Source organism: Heterodontus francisci, chromosome 5 (assembly GCF_036365525.1).
Source record: "Heterodontus francisci isolate sHetFra1 chromosome 5, sHetFra1.hap1, whole genome shotgun sequence".
Taxonomy (NCBI): Eukaryota; Metazoa; Chordata; class Chondrichthyes; order Heterodontiformes; family Heterodontidae; genus Heterodontus; species Heterodontus francisci.
This window is the reverse complement of record NC_090375.1, coordinates 63,130,621-63,150,510: the sequence shown is the minus strand read 5'-3', so window position 1 is coordinate 63,150,510 and position 19,890 is coordinate 63,130,621. Positions and strand designations below refer to the sequence as shown.

The 19,890-nt window shown below is 45.3% G+C and overlaps 1 protein-coding gene across 3 annotated transcripts in view; it reads right to left on the bottom strand.

The window, feature by feature from the left end:
* The window catches only part of cables1 (Cdk5 and Abl enzyme substrate 1), a 244,219-nt gene that overhangs the window by 57,404 nt on the left and 166,925 nt on the right, over positions 1 to 19,890 (bottom strand). For all 3 annotated transcript variants that reach the window (XM_068031540.1, XM_068031541.1, XM_068031542.1), the window contains 2 exons: positions 10,664 to 10,769; positions 3,098 to 3,254 (listed from right to left, as the gene is read on the bottom strand). In XM_068031540.1, coding sequence (XP_067887641.1) covers positions 3,098 to 3,254; positions 10,664 to 10,769 — 263 coding nt within the window. The remainder of the gene's footprint in view (positions 1 to 3,097; positions 3,255 to 10,663; positions 10,770 to 19,890) is intronic.

Below are 19,890 nucleotides of genomic sequence, written 5' to 3'. Positions count from 1 at the left end.
GCTACGGGCCAAGTTCTGGAAAATGGGATGAGAATAGTTAGGTACTTGATGGCTGGCACAGACACGATGGGCTGAAGGTCCTGTTTTTGTGCTGTATCACTCTATGACTCTATGTTACATCCTACTGCAAATGTGTGCTGACGGAGGGAGTGAATGTTTGTAGATGGGGTGCCAATCAAGTGGGCTGCTTTGTCCTGGATGGTGTCGAGCTTCTCGAGTGTTGTTGGATCTGCACCTATCCAGGCAAGTGGAGAGTACTCCATCACACTCCTGACTTGTGCCTTGCAGAGGGTGGACAGGCTTTGGGGAGTCAGGTGGTGTGTCACACGCCACAAGATTCCTAGCCTCTGACCTGCTCTTGTAGTCACAATTTTTATCTGGTTTGGACTGATCAATCCAAAATGTTAGAGGCTCACTATAATGTTACAATCTTACAGCCTATTGGATTACATTACAGACACACAAATACAGAATTTTGTTACTCGGTACATACTAACATGAAGAAATCTTACTCCTGTCCCACCAGTTTCTTCATTCTGGCCTCAACAAAATCTGTCTACAAGAGCATTTAAAGTGGGATGGCACTAAATCCTGTTCAGATGGCACAGCATGCAACATCATAAAAATGGTCACGGACCTTTCGGTCAGCTATGTGGCCTGGACCAATCTAGACCTCCTTTGTTATCTCTTGCCCCACCCCCACCTCACTTGCTTATAACCTGTGACTTTTCTAATATTTGTCAGTTCCGATGAAGGGTCAGTGACCCGAAACGTTAACTCTGCTTCTCTTTCCACAGATGCTGCCAGACCTGCTGAGTGGTTCCAGCATTTCTTGTTTTTATTTCAGATTTCCAGCATCCGCAGTATTTTGTTTTCATCATAAAAATGGTACTGTGGATAAATATATGTTGAACATGGTACTGTCATGCAGACCAGCAAGATTCCTACTTCAGTTCCTGAGTTAACAACAGCCAGGGCTATGGAGATACTGCAGCTGGTTATCAGGTTTCCCAGACGAGGGAGGGGGAGAATACCAGCCAGTGCTCCTGTTCCAATTCACAATCCAATGAAGCCTCTTTGAAGTGTTTATGAATGGATGAGGGTAGGTGGTAGTCAGACAAATACTGACAAAGTAAAGGCTCCTACATGAAGACAGCCACTGGAAAGCTGCTCATGCCTGTGGAACGACCCCAACACACGTCAACACCTTCAGGGATATCGGGAAATAAATTCTGGATGAAAATGGTACTTGAGTAATCGTGCTCTGAATGCGGCTGCTGTGTTAGTAAGGAGCAGGAAGAGGAAGTATGTTAGCGTGGAGGAGAAATATACATCACCTATATCCCACGTCAGGTAACATTTATTTACTGAGAGCTGTTCTGTTATCACACAAGGGGCTTCTTTCAAACAGTCAGATATAAACAGTAAACAACTAGGCTGAAGGAACTCGAAACACATACAGCCTCACTCACAGAATCATAGAAAGGTTACAGCACAGGAGGCCATTCAGCCTGTCATGTCTGTGCCAGCTCTCTTTAAGAGCCACTCAGCTAGTCCCACTCCCCACTCTTTCCCTGGAGCTCATCAAATGTTTTCTCGCCACAAAATTATTCAATTCCCTTTTAAAAGCTATGACTGAATCTGCCTCCACCACAGTCTCAGGCACTGCATTCCAGATCCTAACAACTTGCTGCATTATGTACTTTATTATTCTCTCCATGTCTATCAGCTGCATATGCTAGGGATAAGTCCCTTTATATTCACTCACCTGAATTTTTGGCATTTATTCTTGGGACGTGAGCATGGCTGGCAATGCCAGCATTTACTTCCCATCCCTAATTGCCGTTGAGAAGGTGTGGTGAGCTGCCTTCTTAAACCAATACAGTCCCTGGGGTGCAGGTACACCCACAGTGCGGTTAGGAAGGCATTTCCAGGATTTTGACCCACAGACAGTGAAAGAATGCGATATAGTTCCAAGTCAGGATGGTGTGTGGCTTGGAGGGGAACTTGTTCCCATGCATCTGCTGCCCTTGTCCTTCTAGGTGGTGGAGGTTGCGGGTTTGGAAGGCACTGTCGAAGGAGGTGTGGTGAGTCGCTGCAGTGCATCTTATAGATGGTACACACTGATGCCACTAGGTGCTGGTGGTGGAGGGAGTGAATGTTTGAGGTGCTGGATGGGGTGCCAATCAAGCGGGCTGCTTTGTCCTGGATGGTGTCGATCTTCTTGAGTGTTGTTGGAGCTGCACCCATCCAGGCAAGTGGAGAGTATTCCATCACACTCCTGACTTGTGCCTTGTAGATGGTGGACAGGCTTTGGGGAGTTACTTGCCTCAGGATTCCCAGCCTCTGACCTGGTCTTATAGCCACATTATTGATATGTCTGGTCCAGTTCAGTTTCTGGTCAATGGTAACCACCAGGATTTTGATAGTGGTAGATTCAGTGATGGTAATGCCATTGAATACCAAGGGGAGATGGTCAGATTCTCTCTTGTTTGAGATGGTCATTGCCTGGCACTTGTGTGGCACATCTGTTATTTGCCACTTATCAGCCCAAGCCTGAATGTTGTCCAGGTCTTGCTGGATCTGGACATGGGCTGCTTCAGTATGAGAAGTTATGAATAGTACTGAACCTGGTACAATCATCAGCAAACTTAGGACCTTATGATGGAGGAACTATCATTTATGAAGCAGTTGAAGATAGTTGGGCCGAGGACACTGACCTGAAGAACTCCTGCAATGATGTCCTGGGGCTGAGATGGTTGACCTCCAACAACCACAACTATTTTCCTTTGTGCTAGGTACGACTCAAACCAGAGGAGAACTTTCCCTCTGATTCCCATTGACTTCAATTTTGTTTGGGCTCCTTGATGCCACACTCGGTCAAATGCTACCTTGCTGTCAAGTTCAGTCACTCTCACCTCCTCTCTGGCATTGAGCACTTTTGTCCATGTTTGAACCAAGGCTGTAATGAGGTCTGGAACAGAGTGGTCCTGGCTGGATAGTTAGTATTTCTTACAGTTCAGTAGTCACATTCTGTGTTATGAAAGTCTGAAAATGAAACAAGTGTAAATAGCACATGCTTGTTCCTGTTTGTTACCTGCGTCAATGCTTCCTTGGGAACTGTTTGCCCTCCCAAGAGGAAGATTACGATGGCTACTGTTCCGAAACTGGGATAATGAAGCCGTAGAATCAATTGTATTCCTCCTGCCGCCCAAGACGTTGGTCGGATAAAGAAACTGAGTGTAGGAAACAGTCTGTGGAAAAAAAAGTTTCAAAATGTGTTTCAGCGGAAATATATTCTGCATTTCATTCTGCCCCAATTGTCCATTACTGGCCTCTGTCTCTACTGTAAAATATAGCTGAAGTTGCTGTCGTGATCGGACTTTATAATTAGTTCCTGAGTAACATTGTTCTTACTAATGCATTTTATCTTTAAAACTTCACTGGACTAGGGAATCTGCCGAATGAGTGAACTTGGAGTTTGACATGCTCAATGAACTGATAAAAGTTCTCACACTTGTGAGAATGAACCATCACTGATGAGAGATCCTGATTACTGCAAGATCATTAACCTTTGAACTTGCGAAGACAAATAGACAAGACACCTTTTTTTTCTAAATAGAAGTATTAAAACATACAGCGATTACTAACATAGTGCATCATACTGCTGTTTCATCACAGGGCCAAAAGGTCTGAATTCAACTGGACAAGATAAAGTCCTACTCGCTCGGTGTTGGCTGTAAGGGTGTAACATGAAATGAGTTTCCACATTCTCAACCAAGTCACTAAAGGGTGTAAGTTAGGGCAGGTGCTGGCGTAGTGGTATTGTCACTGGACTAGTAACCCAGAGACCCAGGGTATTGCTCTGGGGACATGGGTTCAAATCCCACCACAGCAGAAGGTGGAATTTGAATTCAATCAATAAATCTGGATGGCCATGAAACCATTGTCGATTGTTGTCAAAACCCATCAGGTTCACTAATGTCCTTTAGGGAAGGAAATCTGCTGTCCTTACCTGGTCTGGCCTACATGTGACTCCAGACCCACAGCAATGTGGTTGAGTCTCAAATGGCCGAGCAAGCCACTCAGTTGTAATAAACCGCTACGAAGTCAATAAAAAGGAATGAAACCGGAAGGACCACCCAGCATCAACAGAGGCAGCGGAAACGACAACGGCAAACCCAGCCCTGTTGACCCTGCAAAGTCCTCCTTACTAACATCTGGCGGCTTGTGCCAAAGTTGGGAGAGCTGTCCCACAGACTAGTCAAGCAACAGCCTGACATAGTCATACTCACGGAATCATACCTTACAGACAATGTCCCAGACACTGCCATCACCATCCCCAGGTATGTCCTGTCCCACCGACAGGACAGACCCAGCAGAGGTGGTGGCACAGTGGTATACAGTAGGGAAGGAGTTGCCCTGGGAGTCCTCAACATCGACTCTGGACCCCATGAAGTCTCATGGCACCAGGTCAAACATGGACAAGAAAACCTCCTGCTGATTACCATCTACCGCTCTCCCTCAGCTGATGAGTCAGTACTCCTCCATGTTGAACACCACTTGGAGGAAGCACTGAGGGTGGTGAGGGGGACTTCAATGTCCATCACCAAGAGTGACTCGGTAGCACCACTACTGACCGAGCTGGCCGAGTCCTAAAGGACATAGCTGCTAGACTGGGTCTGCGGCAGGTGGTGAGGGAACCAAGAGGGGAAAACATACTTGACCTCGTCCTCACCAATCTGTCAGCCGCAGATGCATCTGTCCATAACAGTATTGGTAGGAGTGACCACCGCACAGTCCTTGTGGAGACGAAGTCCCGCCTTCACATGGAGGATACCCTCCATCGTGTTGTGTGGCACTACCACCGTGCTAAATGGGATAGATTTCGAACAGATCTAGCAATGCAAAACTGGGCACCCATGAGGCGCTGTGGGCCATCAGCAGCAGCAGCAGAATTGTACTCAACCACAATCTGTAACCTCATGGCCTGGCATATCCCCCACTCTACCATTACCATCAAGCCAGGAGACCAACCCTGGTTCAATGAAGAGTGCAGGAGGGCATGCCAGGAGCAGCACTAGGCATTTCTCAAAATGAGGTGTCAACCTGGTGAAGCTACAATACAGGACTATCTGCATGCCAAACAGCGTAAGCAGCATGCGATAGAAAGAGCTAAGCGATCCCATAACCAACGGATCAGATCTAAGCTCTGCAGTCCTGCCACATCCAGCCGTGAATGGTGGTGGACAATTAAACAACTAACTGGCTGAAGCATTTGCAACAATCTTCAGCCAGAAGTGCCGAGTTGATGATCCATCTCGGCCTCCTCCTGAAGTTCCCAGCATCACAGATGCCAGACTTCAGCCCATTCGATTCACTCCGCGTGATATCAAGAAACGACTGAAGGCACTGGATGCTGCAAAAGCTATGGGCCCTGACAATATTCCGGCAATAGTACTGAAGACCTGTGTTCCAGAACTTGCCGCGCCCCTAGCCAAGCTGTTCCAGTACAGCTGCAACACTGGCATCTACCCTGCAATGTGGAAAATTGCCCAGGCATGTCCTGTACACAAAAAGCAGGACAAGTCCAACCCGGCCAATTACCGCATCATCAGCCTACTCTCAATCGTCAGTAAAGTGATGGAAGGTGTCATCAACAGTGCCATCAAGCGGCACTTGCTTAGCAATAACCTGCTCAGTGACGCTCAGTTTGGGTTCCGCCAGGGCCACTCAGCTCCTGACCTCATTACAGCCTTGGTTCAAACATGGACAGAAGAGCTGAACTCAAGAGATGAGGGGAGAGTGACTGCCCTTGACATCAAGGCAGCATTTGACCAAGTATGGCATCAAGGAGCCCTAGCAAAACTAAGGTCAATGGGAATCAGGGGGAAAACCCTCCGCTGGCTGGAGTCATACCTAGCGCAAAGGAAGATGGTTGTGGTTGTTGGAGGTCAATCATCTGAGCTCCAGGACATCACTGCAGGAGTTCCTCAGGGTAGTATCCTGGGCCCAACCATCTTCAGCTGCTTCAATGACCTTTCTTCACTCATAAGGTCAGAAGTGGGGATATTCGCTGATGATTGCACAACGTTCAGCACCATTCGTGACTCCTCAGATACTAAAGCAGTTCGTGTAGAAATGCAGCAAGACCTGGACAATATTCAGGCTTGGTCTGAAACATGGCAAGTAACATTCACACCACACAAGTGCCAGGCAATGACCATCTCCAACAAGAGAGAATCTAACCATCCCCCTTGACATTCAATGGCATTACCATCGCTGAATCCCCTTCTATCAACATCCTAGGGGCTACCATCAACCAGAAACTGAACTGGAGTAGCCATATAAATACCATGGCTACAAGAGCCGGTCAGAGGCTAGGAATCCTGAGGTGAGTAACTCACCTCCTGACTCCCCAAAGCCTCTCCACCATCTACAAGGCACAAGTCAGGAGTGTGATGGAATACTCTCCACTTGCCTGGATGGGTGCAAATCCAACAACACTCAAGAAGCTCGACACCATCCACGACAAAGCAGCCCGCTTGATTGGCACCCCATCCACAAACATTCACTCCCTCCACCACCGACGCACAGTGGCAGCAGTCTGTACCATTTACAAGATGCACTGCAGTAATGCAACAAGGCTCCTTGGACAGCAACTTCCAACCCGCGACCTCTACCAACTAGAAGGACAAGGGCAGCATATGCATGGGAACACCACCACCTGCAAGCTCCCCTCCAAGTCACACACCATCCTGACTTGGAACTATATCGCCATTCCTTCACTGTCGCTGGGTAAAAATCCTGGAACTCCCTTCCTAACAGCACTGTGGGTATACCTACCCCAAATGGACTGCAGCAGTTCAAGAAGGCAGCTCACCACCACCTTTCTCAAGGGCAATTAGGGATGGGCAATAAATGCTGGCCTGGCCAGCGACGCCCACATCCCACGAATGAACGAAAAGAAAAACCACAGCAGAAACCTGCATGAAACAAGCTGACTCACTTGGACAGGCCACAAGGCTAAACGGTGTCAGAAATGGAATGGTATTAAGGGGCTCACTGTCTACCAGACATGCATGTTAGTACATCTCAGGATAGATTCGGTGGAGAATTATGTGGGGAGACTAGAGAAGACGGAATTGTTCTCCTCAGAGCAGAGGAGGTGAAGGAGAGATTTGATAAAGGTGTTTAAAATTTTGAGAGCTTTGTTAGAGTAAGTGGGGAGAAACTATAACCACTGGCAGGCGGGTTAGTATTGAGAGAAGTTGGATACAAGATAATTAGCAAAAGGTCCGGGGCGGGGAAATGAGACTTTTTTTTTTAATGCAGCGAGTTACTGCCTGGAATTCACTGCCTGAAAGGTTGGCGGAAGCAGATTCAACAGTAATTTTTCAAAAGGACACTGGATAGTTAAAAAGGAGAAATTTGCTAGCCTATGGGGAAGGAGCAGGGAGTAAGACTAACAAGCTAGCTCTTTCAAAAAGTCAACACAGCAGAGATAGCCTGAATGACCTCCTTCTGTTCTGTATGATTCTATGATTTTAAGACATTGTCAGGGCAGAATAAATGGAGATTACCCCTTACTTCTGCACTGGCCAACATTTAACCTGCAGTTAAAAACAGATTAACCGGTCACTCATTACAGTGCCATTGCGGGACTCCGATGTGGACAAGTTGGCTGCTGTGTTTGCATAACACATAGTGGCTACATATTATTAATTCATAGGCAGGAAAGCATTTGGGATGTTTTGAGGATTTGAAGGATGTTTATATAAATGAAAGGTCATCTTATCTAGACCTTGCTAAACCTTTCAATTAACTTTAAAATATTTATTGGTGTCTAAAAGCATTCCAATACATGCCATTGATATTTTGATTCACAATGTTTAAGGGCATTAACAAATTTTACTTTGTAAGAAAATAAGTTAAAGGCCCTGAAAACCCACAAGAGCATAGAGGTGGGACTTCCAATTCCTGATCTTGTGCAGCACGGACTCTGGCAGAAATTGCAGATCTTGTGGTGCTTCAGACATGCAATTGTTGTGTAACATGGAAGCTATCTCGGTGGCTGTTGGTGTTTAGAATTTAGAGGGTCGATTTTAACCCTGCCCACCCGCCCCCAAAGCACCTAGGACCATCTTCTCAAAAGCCTCCACATACTCACTTTTATGAATGGCATTGTAGTTCAGGGCACTGCAAACAACAACTATAGGGGATACCCAATCTGATCGATCAAATCAGTGGATAAACACAGTTGAGTCTTAGTGGCCACTTTAGCAGCTCTGTTCTTGCAATTCTAAAAAGAATCATTGCTCATGGCAGCAAAGAGAAGGCCATGTTACCCACAGGTTGTCCATTTACTTGACTGTCTTCCTTGAAGTGCTCAGGGAGGGCAGAATTCCTAAAACTTAATGGATAATGACTTCCAGCAAACCCAATGTTTTTGTGAAGGATTCATTAGGTCTCACAATTTGGGCATTCAGTGTGCTGTATACCTCATTGCATTGGGAAGGTTGGGAGGATTAATGGTAGAAGCCTTCAGTGGTATATATGTGTGCCATCTGCTGCACCCTGCGCTTTGAGGAAGCCAGCAATGTGATAAAGCTGGATATCCTATCACGCGATCTTGCCAAACCAGATGAATTTCCCAGATCTCCTAAAATATGCTGTCAGTAACCTGACGAATGCATTGCAAGATGATACCCTGGGTGACCCTGCAAAGATCCTTGACGCTGCCTGAAATGAGTCTCTGACATAAAACTTGAGTGCAGTTGTTACTTTCACAACTGTAGGCAGAGGTGTCCGGGCAGATGATTTTAGTTGCAGGTCTTCATGTAACAAATGGAATAGGTCCTCTATTGCCTCTTTGGTGAAGCACATATCTCTAACATAGGGCTCCTCACTAAGTTCTTTATATAATCTGTGTGACCTTTAAATTCTTTAGGGTCATAGGTAATACCTTATGGAGACTGTCTCCTCCTCCTTTCCTCCATCCTGCACTGCCTCAACTCATTTGCTGATGAAACCATCATTCATGCCAGTTTCCTCTAGACTTGACTGTTCCAATACTCTCCTGGCTGGTCTCCCAGCTTCCACCCTCTAACTTCATCTCATCAAGCTGTTCTGCCTGTTTCCTAACTCACATCAATACACTTTCACCAATCCCCCTGTGCTCACTGATGTATATTGGTTCCCAGTCCAGCAATGCCTTGTTTTAGAATTGTCATCCTTGTTTTCAAATTCCTCCATCGCCTCACCTCTCTCTATCTCTAATCTCCTCCAGTCTTACAACCCTCTGAGGTCTCTGCATTCCTCCAATTCTGGCCTCTTGGACATCCCCAATTTTAATCAGCCCACCATTAGTCACCATGCCTTCAGCTACCTAGGCCCTAAGCCCTGGAATTCCAGCCCTAAAAGTTTCTACCTCTCTCTCTTCAAGGCACTCCTTAAAACTTACCTCTTTGACTAGTCTTTTGGTCACCTGTCCTAATATTTCCTTATGTGGTTTGGTGTCAAACCTTGTGCGATAACACTCATATGAAGTGCCTCGGCATGTTCTACTACGTTAAAGGCATCTTATGAATGCAAGCTGTTGCACACCACTTCTCCTTTGAAATTGTATATAAGGGAACACTTATTGGGAATCCCATACCTGGTAGTCAGAATCCCTTATTGTGGGTTAGGGCAGAAATTTCCTCAGGCAAATCCCACTCAATCTAGGTGCAAGGCAAAACAAAAAGGTTTTAAAGCTCTTCCATAACTCCAGGCATTGCTTTTGAGAAGTTTTTTTGGGCTGCAAGTTCCATTGTAAAGCACTTCCACCAATATCAGTTAATTCAGGCAAAGAATAAGCTCTAATCTATTCATTACAAGTTATCCTTGGTGCAACAAGAGCTCAAGTCACAGGATTTGAAGAAATTCCAACACCGTTCCTCCTCTTATGGTAATGAGCTGCCAGCAGCAGATCATCAGCGACAAATGCACAGAAGGCCCCAGACAGCATTGCAAAGTGCAATGTAGCCCTTAAGGATCGGATATCTGAAGAAATGGATTCTATCTCAGAATCCACCTCCAGAAATGGCTAGACGTTCGTTTTAAGACAGAAACATGTCGGAAACTGCAAGTAAATCAGGGGTCAAATGGACAACTCACTATAGAATTGATGCTTTAGTGCGTGTATTTTCCCTTCAAGAGAGTACATTTCCTCCAGTTACTTAGTCCATGAAATATCAGTGAGACAATATGGGTTTTCCTGTTTTATACTTGGACCAACTTTCTCACACCCGAATTAAGATATCCATAAATCTGTTGTGCATTGGATTCAAATGATTCTAAGATGCTTCGTAGATTAGCTGATTTGAATAGCTTTTTACAAGATGTGATTTCATCTACAGTTTAGGATTTTCTGAAAATAATATTAGTGGCCAGACAAATACAAGTTACTGATACTTCTGAACCCACTAAAGGAACAGAGCATTTGGTAACGGATACAGTTTACCATTCCCTCTTGGTTTTCAAATACAAATTTAGAGAATAAATCAGTGTCCAGTCATTTTTAAAAGCTGGAATCATAAAAGCAGACTAGAACTTCTTTGGATGGGTAAGGCCCAAGTGCCTCCTGCAAAGCCCTGCAGTTGTCTGCCCCAATGATACCCACCTTGCCATCAGCGCCCAGCTCCACTCCTTCAAGACCAATCACCATCTCCTTGGCACCAACTCCACCAGAAGGATGCCTCTGCCTCCCGCCCTCTGCTTTCATATCCCTGAAAATAGAGGATCACCAGAAATCACTCACAGTAACACACAGATCAGGGAGCCAAAGATAACGGTGCACACGACTTTCTCGCACCCTCTCTGCAGATCTAAAGTATATAGATTTTATACCAATGCTAACTTGTAATTCTTATTCACAGGAAAGGCGATCATAGTTGGATGGGTCTCTGCCTTTCAGTTGTTATACAGCTTTTAACTTCTACTTCTTTCGTTCCCCTGAAGATGCTGCCCAAGGTGAGATATGGCTCCACAGCCCTTAGCAACCCTCGCTTACCTCAGCTTTGCTTCATGTTTGGCCCCGATTTCAATGGGGGGGGTTAGTTGGAGAACGGTGAAGCGCACGCTAGTCCGGAAGAGGGTCCGGGGAGATAGAGGCCTGGCCGATTCGTCAGCAGCAGCCCTGCAGCCAGGGACCTAGGTTACTGGTGAGGGGAGCTCTGGCTGCGAGTGGGGGGTGAGTGTGGGACATAACTGGGGGGGGGGGGGGGGCACCCAGGGCAAGGCCCACAAGGAAACCAAAAATTAACTTTCATTACTACCCTGCCTGGGCCTCTTCTGGCCCACAATGCACTCCCATCAGGTCTAGGCTGACGGGGAAGCTCCCTGCTCAGGCATCCAACTAAAATTGCAGATTGGATCTTGATGATATCTGTGTATTTAAAGAAGGACCCCACATACTTCCTGTGAGTTTCATGCTTACCTACTCACTAGAGGTTAACATTGGGACACAGCGGGAAGGCAGTGGGATCAGAGGGGTAAGTGAATGCTTCATTTTAATTGCTCCCCCCCCATCCGACCTGTTTTTCACTGATGGGGGTGGGAGGATGGAGTTAAAATCAGGCCCAGAATATTCTAGGCATTGAGTGCCAGCAGGCTATTTGAACTTGGGGATGGGGCACCTCAGCAAAATTTGATCTCACCCACACACATGCACACTCCAGTAGAGGTCAAGTAGAAACAGAAATACTGGGTAATTTCTCTCTGAAGCCAGGGGTGGTGAAACCAATTTTGCCACACCTGAGATTGTCTCAAGCAGCACAAAGTGGAACAAATCTTCTTCCTTTCTCCATCTAACAGCTATTTAAAATTAGCAGAACCTAGTGAGAATAGGGTTCAGGATCTCCTGAGACTTTGGCGACATGAGAAATATTTGGAAACAATGTACCTATCCTGTACCTGAAGCATCTCCTTCTTAAAGAGCTGTTACAGTTTTTCCTCTCAAACTTTGGTTCAATTTTACCCTGGATAGATCCCCTCTTATCCCATTGAAGTTCGCCCACTTGAATTTAGAAATCCTATTTTAGATTGCTCCTTGCTCGACTCCATTACTAATCTAAACATTATGATTCGATGATCGCTTTCACCCAAGTGCTCCCCCACAGCCACTTGGTCTACCTCATTCCCCAGCACCAGATCCAGCAATGCCTCCTTCCTAGTTGGATTGACAACATATTGGTCAAAGAATTCTCCTGAAATTTCAGAAATTCCTCACCCTCCTTTCCCTTTACTCTAACATTATCCCAATCGATATTTGGGTAATTAAAGTTCCCCAATATTACCACTCTGTAGTTTTTGCACATTTGTGTGATTTCCTTGCAGATTTGCTCCTCTCTCTCTCTCATTATTTGGAGGCCTAAAGAATACCCCCAGTAGCATGATCATATTCATTTTGCTTCTCAAGTCTAACCAAATGGATTCTGTCTTTGCTCCCTCAAGGACATCCTCTTTCCAACACTACAATGTCTTCCCTAATCAGTACTGCCATCCCAACTTTCCTTTTCTCCTTTCCTATCTTTTCTGAACACTTTGCATCCGTGACTATTAAGCGTCCAGTCCTCACCATTTTTAATCCACGTTTCTGTTTTTGCTGGATCATATTCCCACATGGTATTTGCACTTGCATCTCACCAACCTTATTCACCACACTCTGTGCATTGTAAACCTGTCTTCGCATTGAGAAGTCCTTCTTAGTCTGCTCCTATCTAATCTAGTACTAATCCCTTCTCTAGTACTATCCAACATGGTCACTGCTTTCTGCACCTTATTCCTCTTTTCTACTTCTTTATGCTGGTGCCCATCCCCCTGCCAAATTAGTTTAAACCCTCACCAAACACACTAATGAACTGCCTGAGTACATTGGTCCCAGTCCTGTTGAGGTGCAACCCATCCCTTTTGACTCAGTGCCTCCTGCCCCAGAACTGGTGCCCATGCTCCAAGAATTATGAAGCCCTTCCTCCTGCATCATGCCCCAAGCCATGCACGATGCTCCCTATCTCCCAATTTCAACTCTCGCTACCGCATGGCTCTGGGAGTAACCTAGAAATTACTACTTTCAAGGTCCTGCTTTATAACTTTCTCCCTTGCAACTGAAAATTTGACCTCAAGACCTCAATATGTCATTGGTAGCAATGTGTACCACAACTTCTGGCTCACTCCCTTCCCCCTGAAGAATATTCTGAAAAATAAAATGTTATTACTTCCAATCAATGAATATTGCTTTCCGTATTACCAACTGCATACTTCACAATACTCAACCTGATAATTTCGCAAAATATTATGAAAAATATTGCATGATAGGACATTACAGATTTTAGAAAAGCGAAATACTGCAGATGCTGGAAATCTGTAACAAAAACAGAGATTGCTGGAAATACTCAGGTCAGGCAGCATCTGTGGAGAGAAAAACAGTTAGCGTTTCAGGTCTATGTGACCTTTCATCTGAACTGGCAAAAATTAGAAATATAATAGGTTTTGAGCAAGTGAAAAGGGAGGTTGGGGGGGTGGGGAGCGGTGCTGAGAAGAACAAAAGGGAAGGTCTGTGATAGGGTGGGGAGCTGCAGAAATTAAATGGCAAAAGATTTCATGGTACAAAGCCAAAGCGGGTAGTAATAGGACAAAGTAAACAAAAGATGTGTTTGGATGAGGTGTAAGTGGCAGGACAGCAGCTATCCAAACACAAAGTCAAGAGATTAAGAAAGAAACAGGTGGTGGGATTGAGGGGGTGGAGTGAGGGGGGAGAACCAGCATAAATAAACACTAAAAAAGAAAAAAATGGTAAGAGGTTATGATCCAAAATGACTGAAGTCAATGTTGAGTCCAGAAGGCTGTAAAGTGCCCAGCTTGCATTGAGCTTCATTGGAGCACTGCAGTAGGCCAAGGACAGAAAAGTCAGAGTGGGAGCAAGGTGGGGAATTGAAATGACAAGCGACAGGAAGCTCAGAGTCACACTTGTGAACTGAACGGAAGAATTGTGCACAGCCATCACCCAGTCTGCGTTTAGTCTCCCCAATGTAGAGGAGGCTACACTGTGAGTAGCGAAGACAGTGTACTAAATTGAAAGGAGTATAAGTAAATCAGTTTCACTTGGAAGGAGTGTTTAGGGCCGTGGATGTTGAGAAGGGAGGAGGTAAAAGGGCAGTGTTCCATCTCCTCCACTTGCTTGGAAAGGTGCTGTAGGAAAGAAGGGAGATGTTGAGGGTGACTGAGGAGTGGACCATGGTGTCATGGAGGGAACAGTTCCTTCGGAATGCTGAAAGTGGAAGGGAGGGGAAGATGTGTTTGGTGGTGACAAACACTGAAGTGATTATCAAAAATTGGCACCTAGACACATGAAGATATATTGAACCAGATGACCAAAAGCTTGGTCAAAGAGATAGGTTTTAAAGGAGCAACTTAAAGGTGGACAGAGAGGTTTAAGGTGGGAATTCCAGAGCTTAGTGCCTAGGCAGCTGAAGGCATAGCTGCCAAAGGTGGAACGATGGAAATCAAGGGTGTATAAGAAGTCAGAATTGGAGGAGTGCTGAGTTACAGACCAGCAACGTCCCAGGTTTCATCCTCAGTGTGTGATGAGTAAGTTTATGTCAGATGGGATCGTGGCAAGTAACTCAGGAGCTCTGGGATATAGAGAACAGCCAGTCAGGGTTTGCGCTCCACATGGCACATACTTATCAGGTGAATACAAGCTCGGGCTTGGCTGTGATTTTTTTTATTTCCAAAATATACTTTATTCATAAAAATCTGTAAAAAAAAATACATTACCAAACAATTTCAAACAGCACCAAGTCAAAAAATACAAACAGTGCAAAGGTGATCAGTTTCCTTCAATACAATCATGAGTTGTCTCACAACCCTTCCATTTCATTTGTCATGCCATATACATTTTTACATTTTACAGCAAACGAAAATTTTCCCGATACAGTTCGAGGGGTTTTCCATGGATCCAGCCCCTCAGTTCAGCTTGGTGGGGGGGACCTGTCACAGTGGTCTTTCCCCATTGAGCCTTTGCTGCAGCTGCCCCAAGCTTTAGTGCGTCCTTCAGCACGTAGTCCTGGACCTTGGAATGTGCCAGTCTGCAGCATTCGGTCGTGGACAACTCTTTGCGCTGGAAGACCAGCAAGTTCGGGCTTGGCTGTGATACCCACTATAGTCAAATCGCCTGCCAACACTCCGCTCTAGGATCACATATGAAGAATGGCTAATTAGACGAAGGGGCATATCATAGTGAACATGACATGCATTTTTGTAAGCTTTTAATTATCAGAGAAACTGCAGCCCATTGCAGCTGTACCAGCGATAGCTCCACACCACAGCGTCTACTCTGACCCCTTTTACCTCCGCAATTCCCATACCCTTTAATAATGTTCTTTTTCGTGTGTTTATCTACTTCCCTCTGAAGTGTCGTGTCTGATTTGGCTTCAAATGCCACCCGTAGTACAACCTCACCACCTATAGTGGGCGTGTTTCTGCGGACACTATATGCAATGGCTGGTATCACGCTGTAGCGCTATATTGCATTTCGAAAAATGAAATGAGAAGCTTAATCATATTAGGCATCTCATACAAGGTCATGCTGAAGGCCACTGAGTGTAAATTAAACTGAATCTGTGATAAAGGTGTGCAATCTGAGCAAAAATTATAGTCAGATTGATACACGTCTTTACCCCTCACCCTGGGCACAGTTATCAGGCAATAGAGGAGCAGGACCCATCAGTTAGAAACAAGCCATTATCAGCTAAAGTATTTGAGCAAGATCTGGAGATGTGGTTGGGGTGGGGGGGGTGCTCTTTAACCCAACCATTTTAAACATGGGATGGGATATTCTCTTCAATCTACTTAATAAGGTGCAAACTAGTGGGTAAGCACAGCTGTTCCTACCCAAAATAAATGGAGACTTGAGATGTTGTACCCGGTAACTCTGAAATTGATGCTTATGAAAATGGCTAACAGTTTTCACTTTTTAGTCGATATAAGCGACTGCCCCTTTTAAACGTGGATGCTTTAAGAGGTAGTAATATATTCCATAATCTAATATCCCTCTCTTCTAATAGCGTCCATTGTGCTTCGAGTCCAAATCCAGAGAAATAAATTCTACGTACACTGACCTGGTGCAATACTATTAGTATTAAGCACTTCAACACACCCTTACAGTTCCAAGAAAAAAAACAGACTTTTCCTACAGTCACCTTCACAATCAGTTTTCCACATGGTTTTTGGATAAAGCCTCATTTGATAAACAAAAAGATGGTCACCTCTCAAGGTTCACCCCAATGGTTAACTTTGTACAGCTAATGTCCAATTTAGAACTTGGCATATTCTGAATTAGTTGATCTCAGTTGGAGATGGTGGGATGCCTCAGTTAGCATCAGGACTCCTCACGCTAAGAGGAGGAGAATCAGCCAGAGTTCCTGCTGGTCAGCGACCCTGCTAGAAAGCACTTTTGTGGAGGTCAGTTGAGAACAGGATCAGGCTCAGATGTGATGCTCCTATGGCCAAATGGCCTGCTGGCACTCACAGGCCAGGCCCATGTGTGACGACGTACCACTGGGGTGAGAGCAGACAAGGCCTACAGAACATGTGCCAGCATGAATGACCATAACCAGGAAACAAAAACTCTGATAAGGAAACCAACAAAAAAAAAAGAGGAAAAATGTGATGGTACTGTGGAGCCAAGGCAGTCTTAAAGCAGAAACAAGTGAGGAGACAAAGCGCCATGTTAAACAATCTCAGCTAAGATAATTAAAATGTCTGATAATTAGCTGTAAGTTTTTAAGACCACAGCATCACTTTTAGCCAATGTCCCCAAAAGAATATGGATGAAATTTCTCTTAAAAGGTTAAAGGGCTGTCTATTTTTCTTGCAGCAGTCTGTTAAGGGAATAGAAAGGAAAGGACACAGCGCTATTCACAACCTCGAATGACCCAAAGCACTTTCCAGTCAATGAATACTTATTAAACTGCAGTCACTCTTGTAATGTAGGAAGCATGGCAGCCAATTTGCACGTAGTAAGGTTCCACAAACAGCACTAAGACAAATGATCAGAGAATCTGCTCCTGATGGTGCCAGCTGAGCGATAAATATTGGCCAACGCATGGGGAGACCGGCCCCATTCTTTTATGTCCACTTGAGAAGGTAGACGGGGCCTTGGTTTCACATCTTAACAGAAAGAAAGCATCACCATCTGTACAGCACCACCTCAGTACCTGGATTTATGTGCTCAAGTCTTTGGAGTGGGACTTGAACCCACGACCTTCTCGCCCAGAGGCATATGAACATGCAAATCAGGAGCAGGAGTAGACCCTTCGAGCCTGCTCCACCATTCAATAAGTTCATGGCTGAACTGATTACTCCACAATTCCACCTACTCCCCCGATAAACTTCCACCCCCTTGCTTATCAAGAATCTATCTACCTCTGCCTTAAAAATATTCAAAGTCTCTGCTTCCACTGTCTTTTGAGGAAGAGAATTCCAAAGACTCACAGCCCTCTGGGAAAAAAAAATTCTCCTCATCTCTGTCTTTAATGGGTGACCCCTTATTTTTAAGCAGTGACCCCTAGTTCTAGATTCTCCCACAAGGGGAAACATCCTTTCCACATCCACCCTGTCAAGACCCCTCAGGATCTTATATGTTTCAAGCAAGTCGCCTCTTACTCTTCTAAATTCCAGCGGATAAAAGTCTAGCCTGTCCAATCTTTCCTCATAAGACAGCCCGCCAATTCCAGGTATTTGTCTAGTAAACCTTCTCTGTACTGCCTCCAATGCATTTACATCCTTTCTTAAATAAGGAGACCAGTACTGTACACAGTACTCCAGATGTGGTCTCACCAATGCCCCATATAGCTGAAGCATAACCTCCCTACTTTTGTATTCAATTCCCCTCGCAATAAGCAATAATATTCTATTAGGTTTCCTAATTACGTGCTGTATTTGCATACTAACCTTTTGCGATTCATGCACTAGGACACCCAGATCCCTCTGCATCTCAGAGCTCTGCAATCTCTCACCATTTAGATAATATGCTTATTTTTTTATTCTTTCTGCCAAAGTGGACAATTTCCCACTTTCCCACATTATACTCCATTTGCCAGGTTTTTGCCCACTCACTGAACCTATAGAAATCCCTGATGTCCTCTTCACAACTTACTTTCTTATCTATCTTTGTGTCTTCAGCAAATTTAGCAATCATACCTTCGGTCCCTTCTTCGAAGTCATTTATATAAATTGTAAAAAGTTGAGGCCCCAGCACAGATCCATGTGGCACACCACTCATTACATCTTGCCAACCAGAAGATTACCCATTTATGCCTACTTTGTTTCCTGTTAGCTAACCAAACTTCTATCCATACCAATATGTTACCCCCTACACGATGAGCTTTTATTTTCCGCAATAACCTTTGATGTGGCACCTTTTCAAATGCCTTCTGGAAATCATCTCTTCTTCTCTCGCCTCCTTGTCTCGAGAGACAATGGGTAAGCGCCTGGAGGTGGTCAGTGGTTTGTGGAGCAGTGCCTGGAGTGGCTATAAAGGCCAATTCTAGAGTAACAGACTCTTAAACAGGCGCTGCAGATAAAATTGGTTGTCGGGGCTGTTACACAGTTGGCTCTCTCCTTGCACTTCTGCCTTTTTTCCTACCAACTGCTAAGTCTCTTCGACTCGCCACTCATTAGCCCCGCCTTTATGGCTGTCCGCCAGCTCTGGCGATCACTGGCAACTGACTCCCACGACTTGTGATCAATGTCACAGGACCTCATGTCACATTTGCAGACGTCTTTAAAGCGGAGACATGGACGGCTGGTGGGTCTGATACCAGTGGCGAGCTCGCTGTACAATGTGTCTTTGGGGATCCTGCCATCTTCCATGCGGCTCACATGGCCAATCCATCTCAAGCGCCGCTGGCTTAGTAGGGTGTATATGCTGGGGATGTGGGGCACCTCGAGGACTTCTGCATCGGAGATACGATCCTGCCATCTGATGCCAAGGATTCTCCGGAGGCAGTGAAGATGGAATGAATTGACACGTCGCTCTTGGCTGACATACGTTGTCCAGGCCTTGCTGCCGTAGAGTAAGGTACGAGGACACAGGCTTGAAACACTCGGATTTTTGTGTTCCGTGTCAGTGCATCATTTTTCCACACCCTCTTGGCCAGACTGGACATATCAGCGGACGCCTTTCCCATGCGCTTGTTGATTTCTGCATCGAGAAACAGGTTACTGGTGATAGTTCAGCCTAGGTAGATGAACTCTTGAACCACTTCCAGAGCATGGTCGCCAATATTGATTGGATGGAGCATTTCTGACGTCCTGTCGCTTGATGTTCATTTTCTTAAGGCTGATGGTTAGGCCAAATTCATTGCAGGCAGCCGCAATCCTGTCGATGAGTCTCTGCAGACACTCTTCAGTGTGAGATGTTAATGCAGCATCGTCAGCAAAGAGGAGTTCCCCAATGAGGACTTTCCGTACTTTGGTCTTCGCTTTAAGATGGGCAAGGTTGAACAACCTGCCATCTGATCTTGTGTGGAGGAAAATTCCTTCTTGTGAAGACTTGAACGCATGTGAGAGCAGCAGTGAGAAGATGATCCCAAATAGCGAAGGTGCGAGAACACAGCCCTGTTTCACGCCACTCAGGATAGGAAAAGGGTCTGATGAGGCACTGTTATGCTGAATTGTGCCTTTCATATTGTCATGGAATGAGGTGATGATACTTAGTAGCTTTGGAAATCTAACGACAATACATCCACTGGTTCCCCTTTATCCACAGCACATGTAACTCCCTCAAAGAACTGCAACAAATTGGTTAACCATGATTTTCCTTTCACAAATCTATGTTGACTCTGC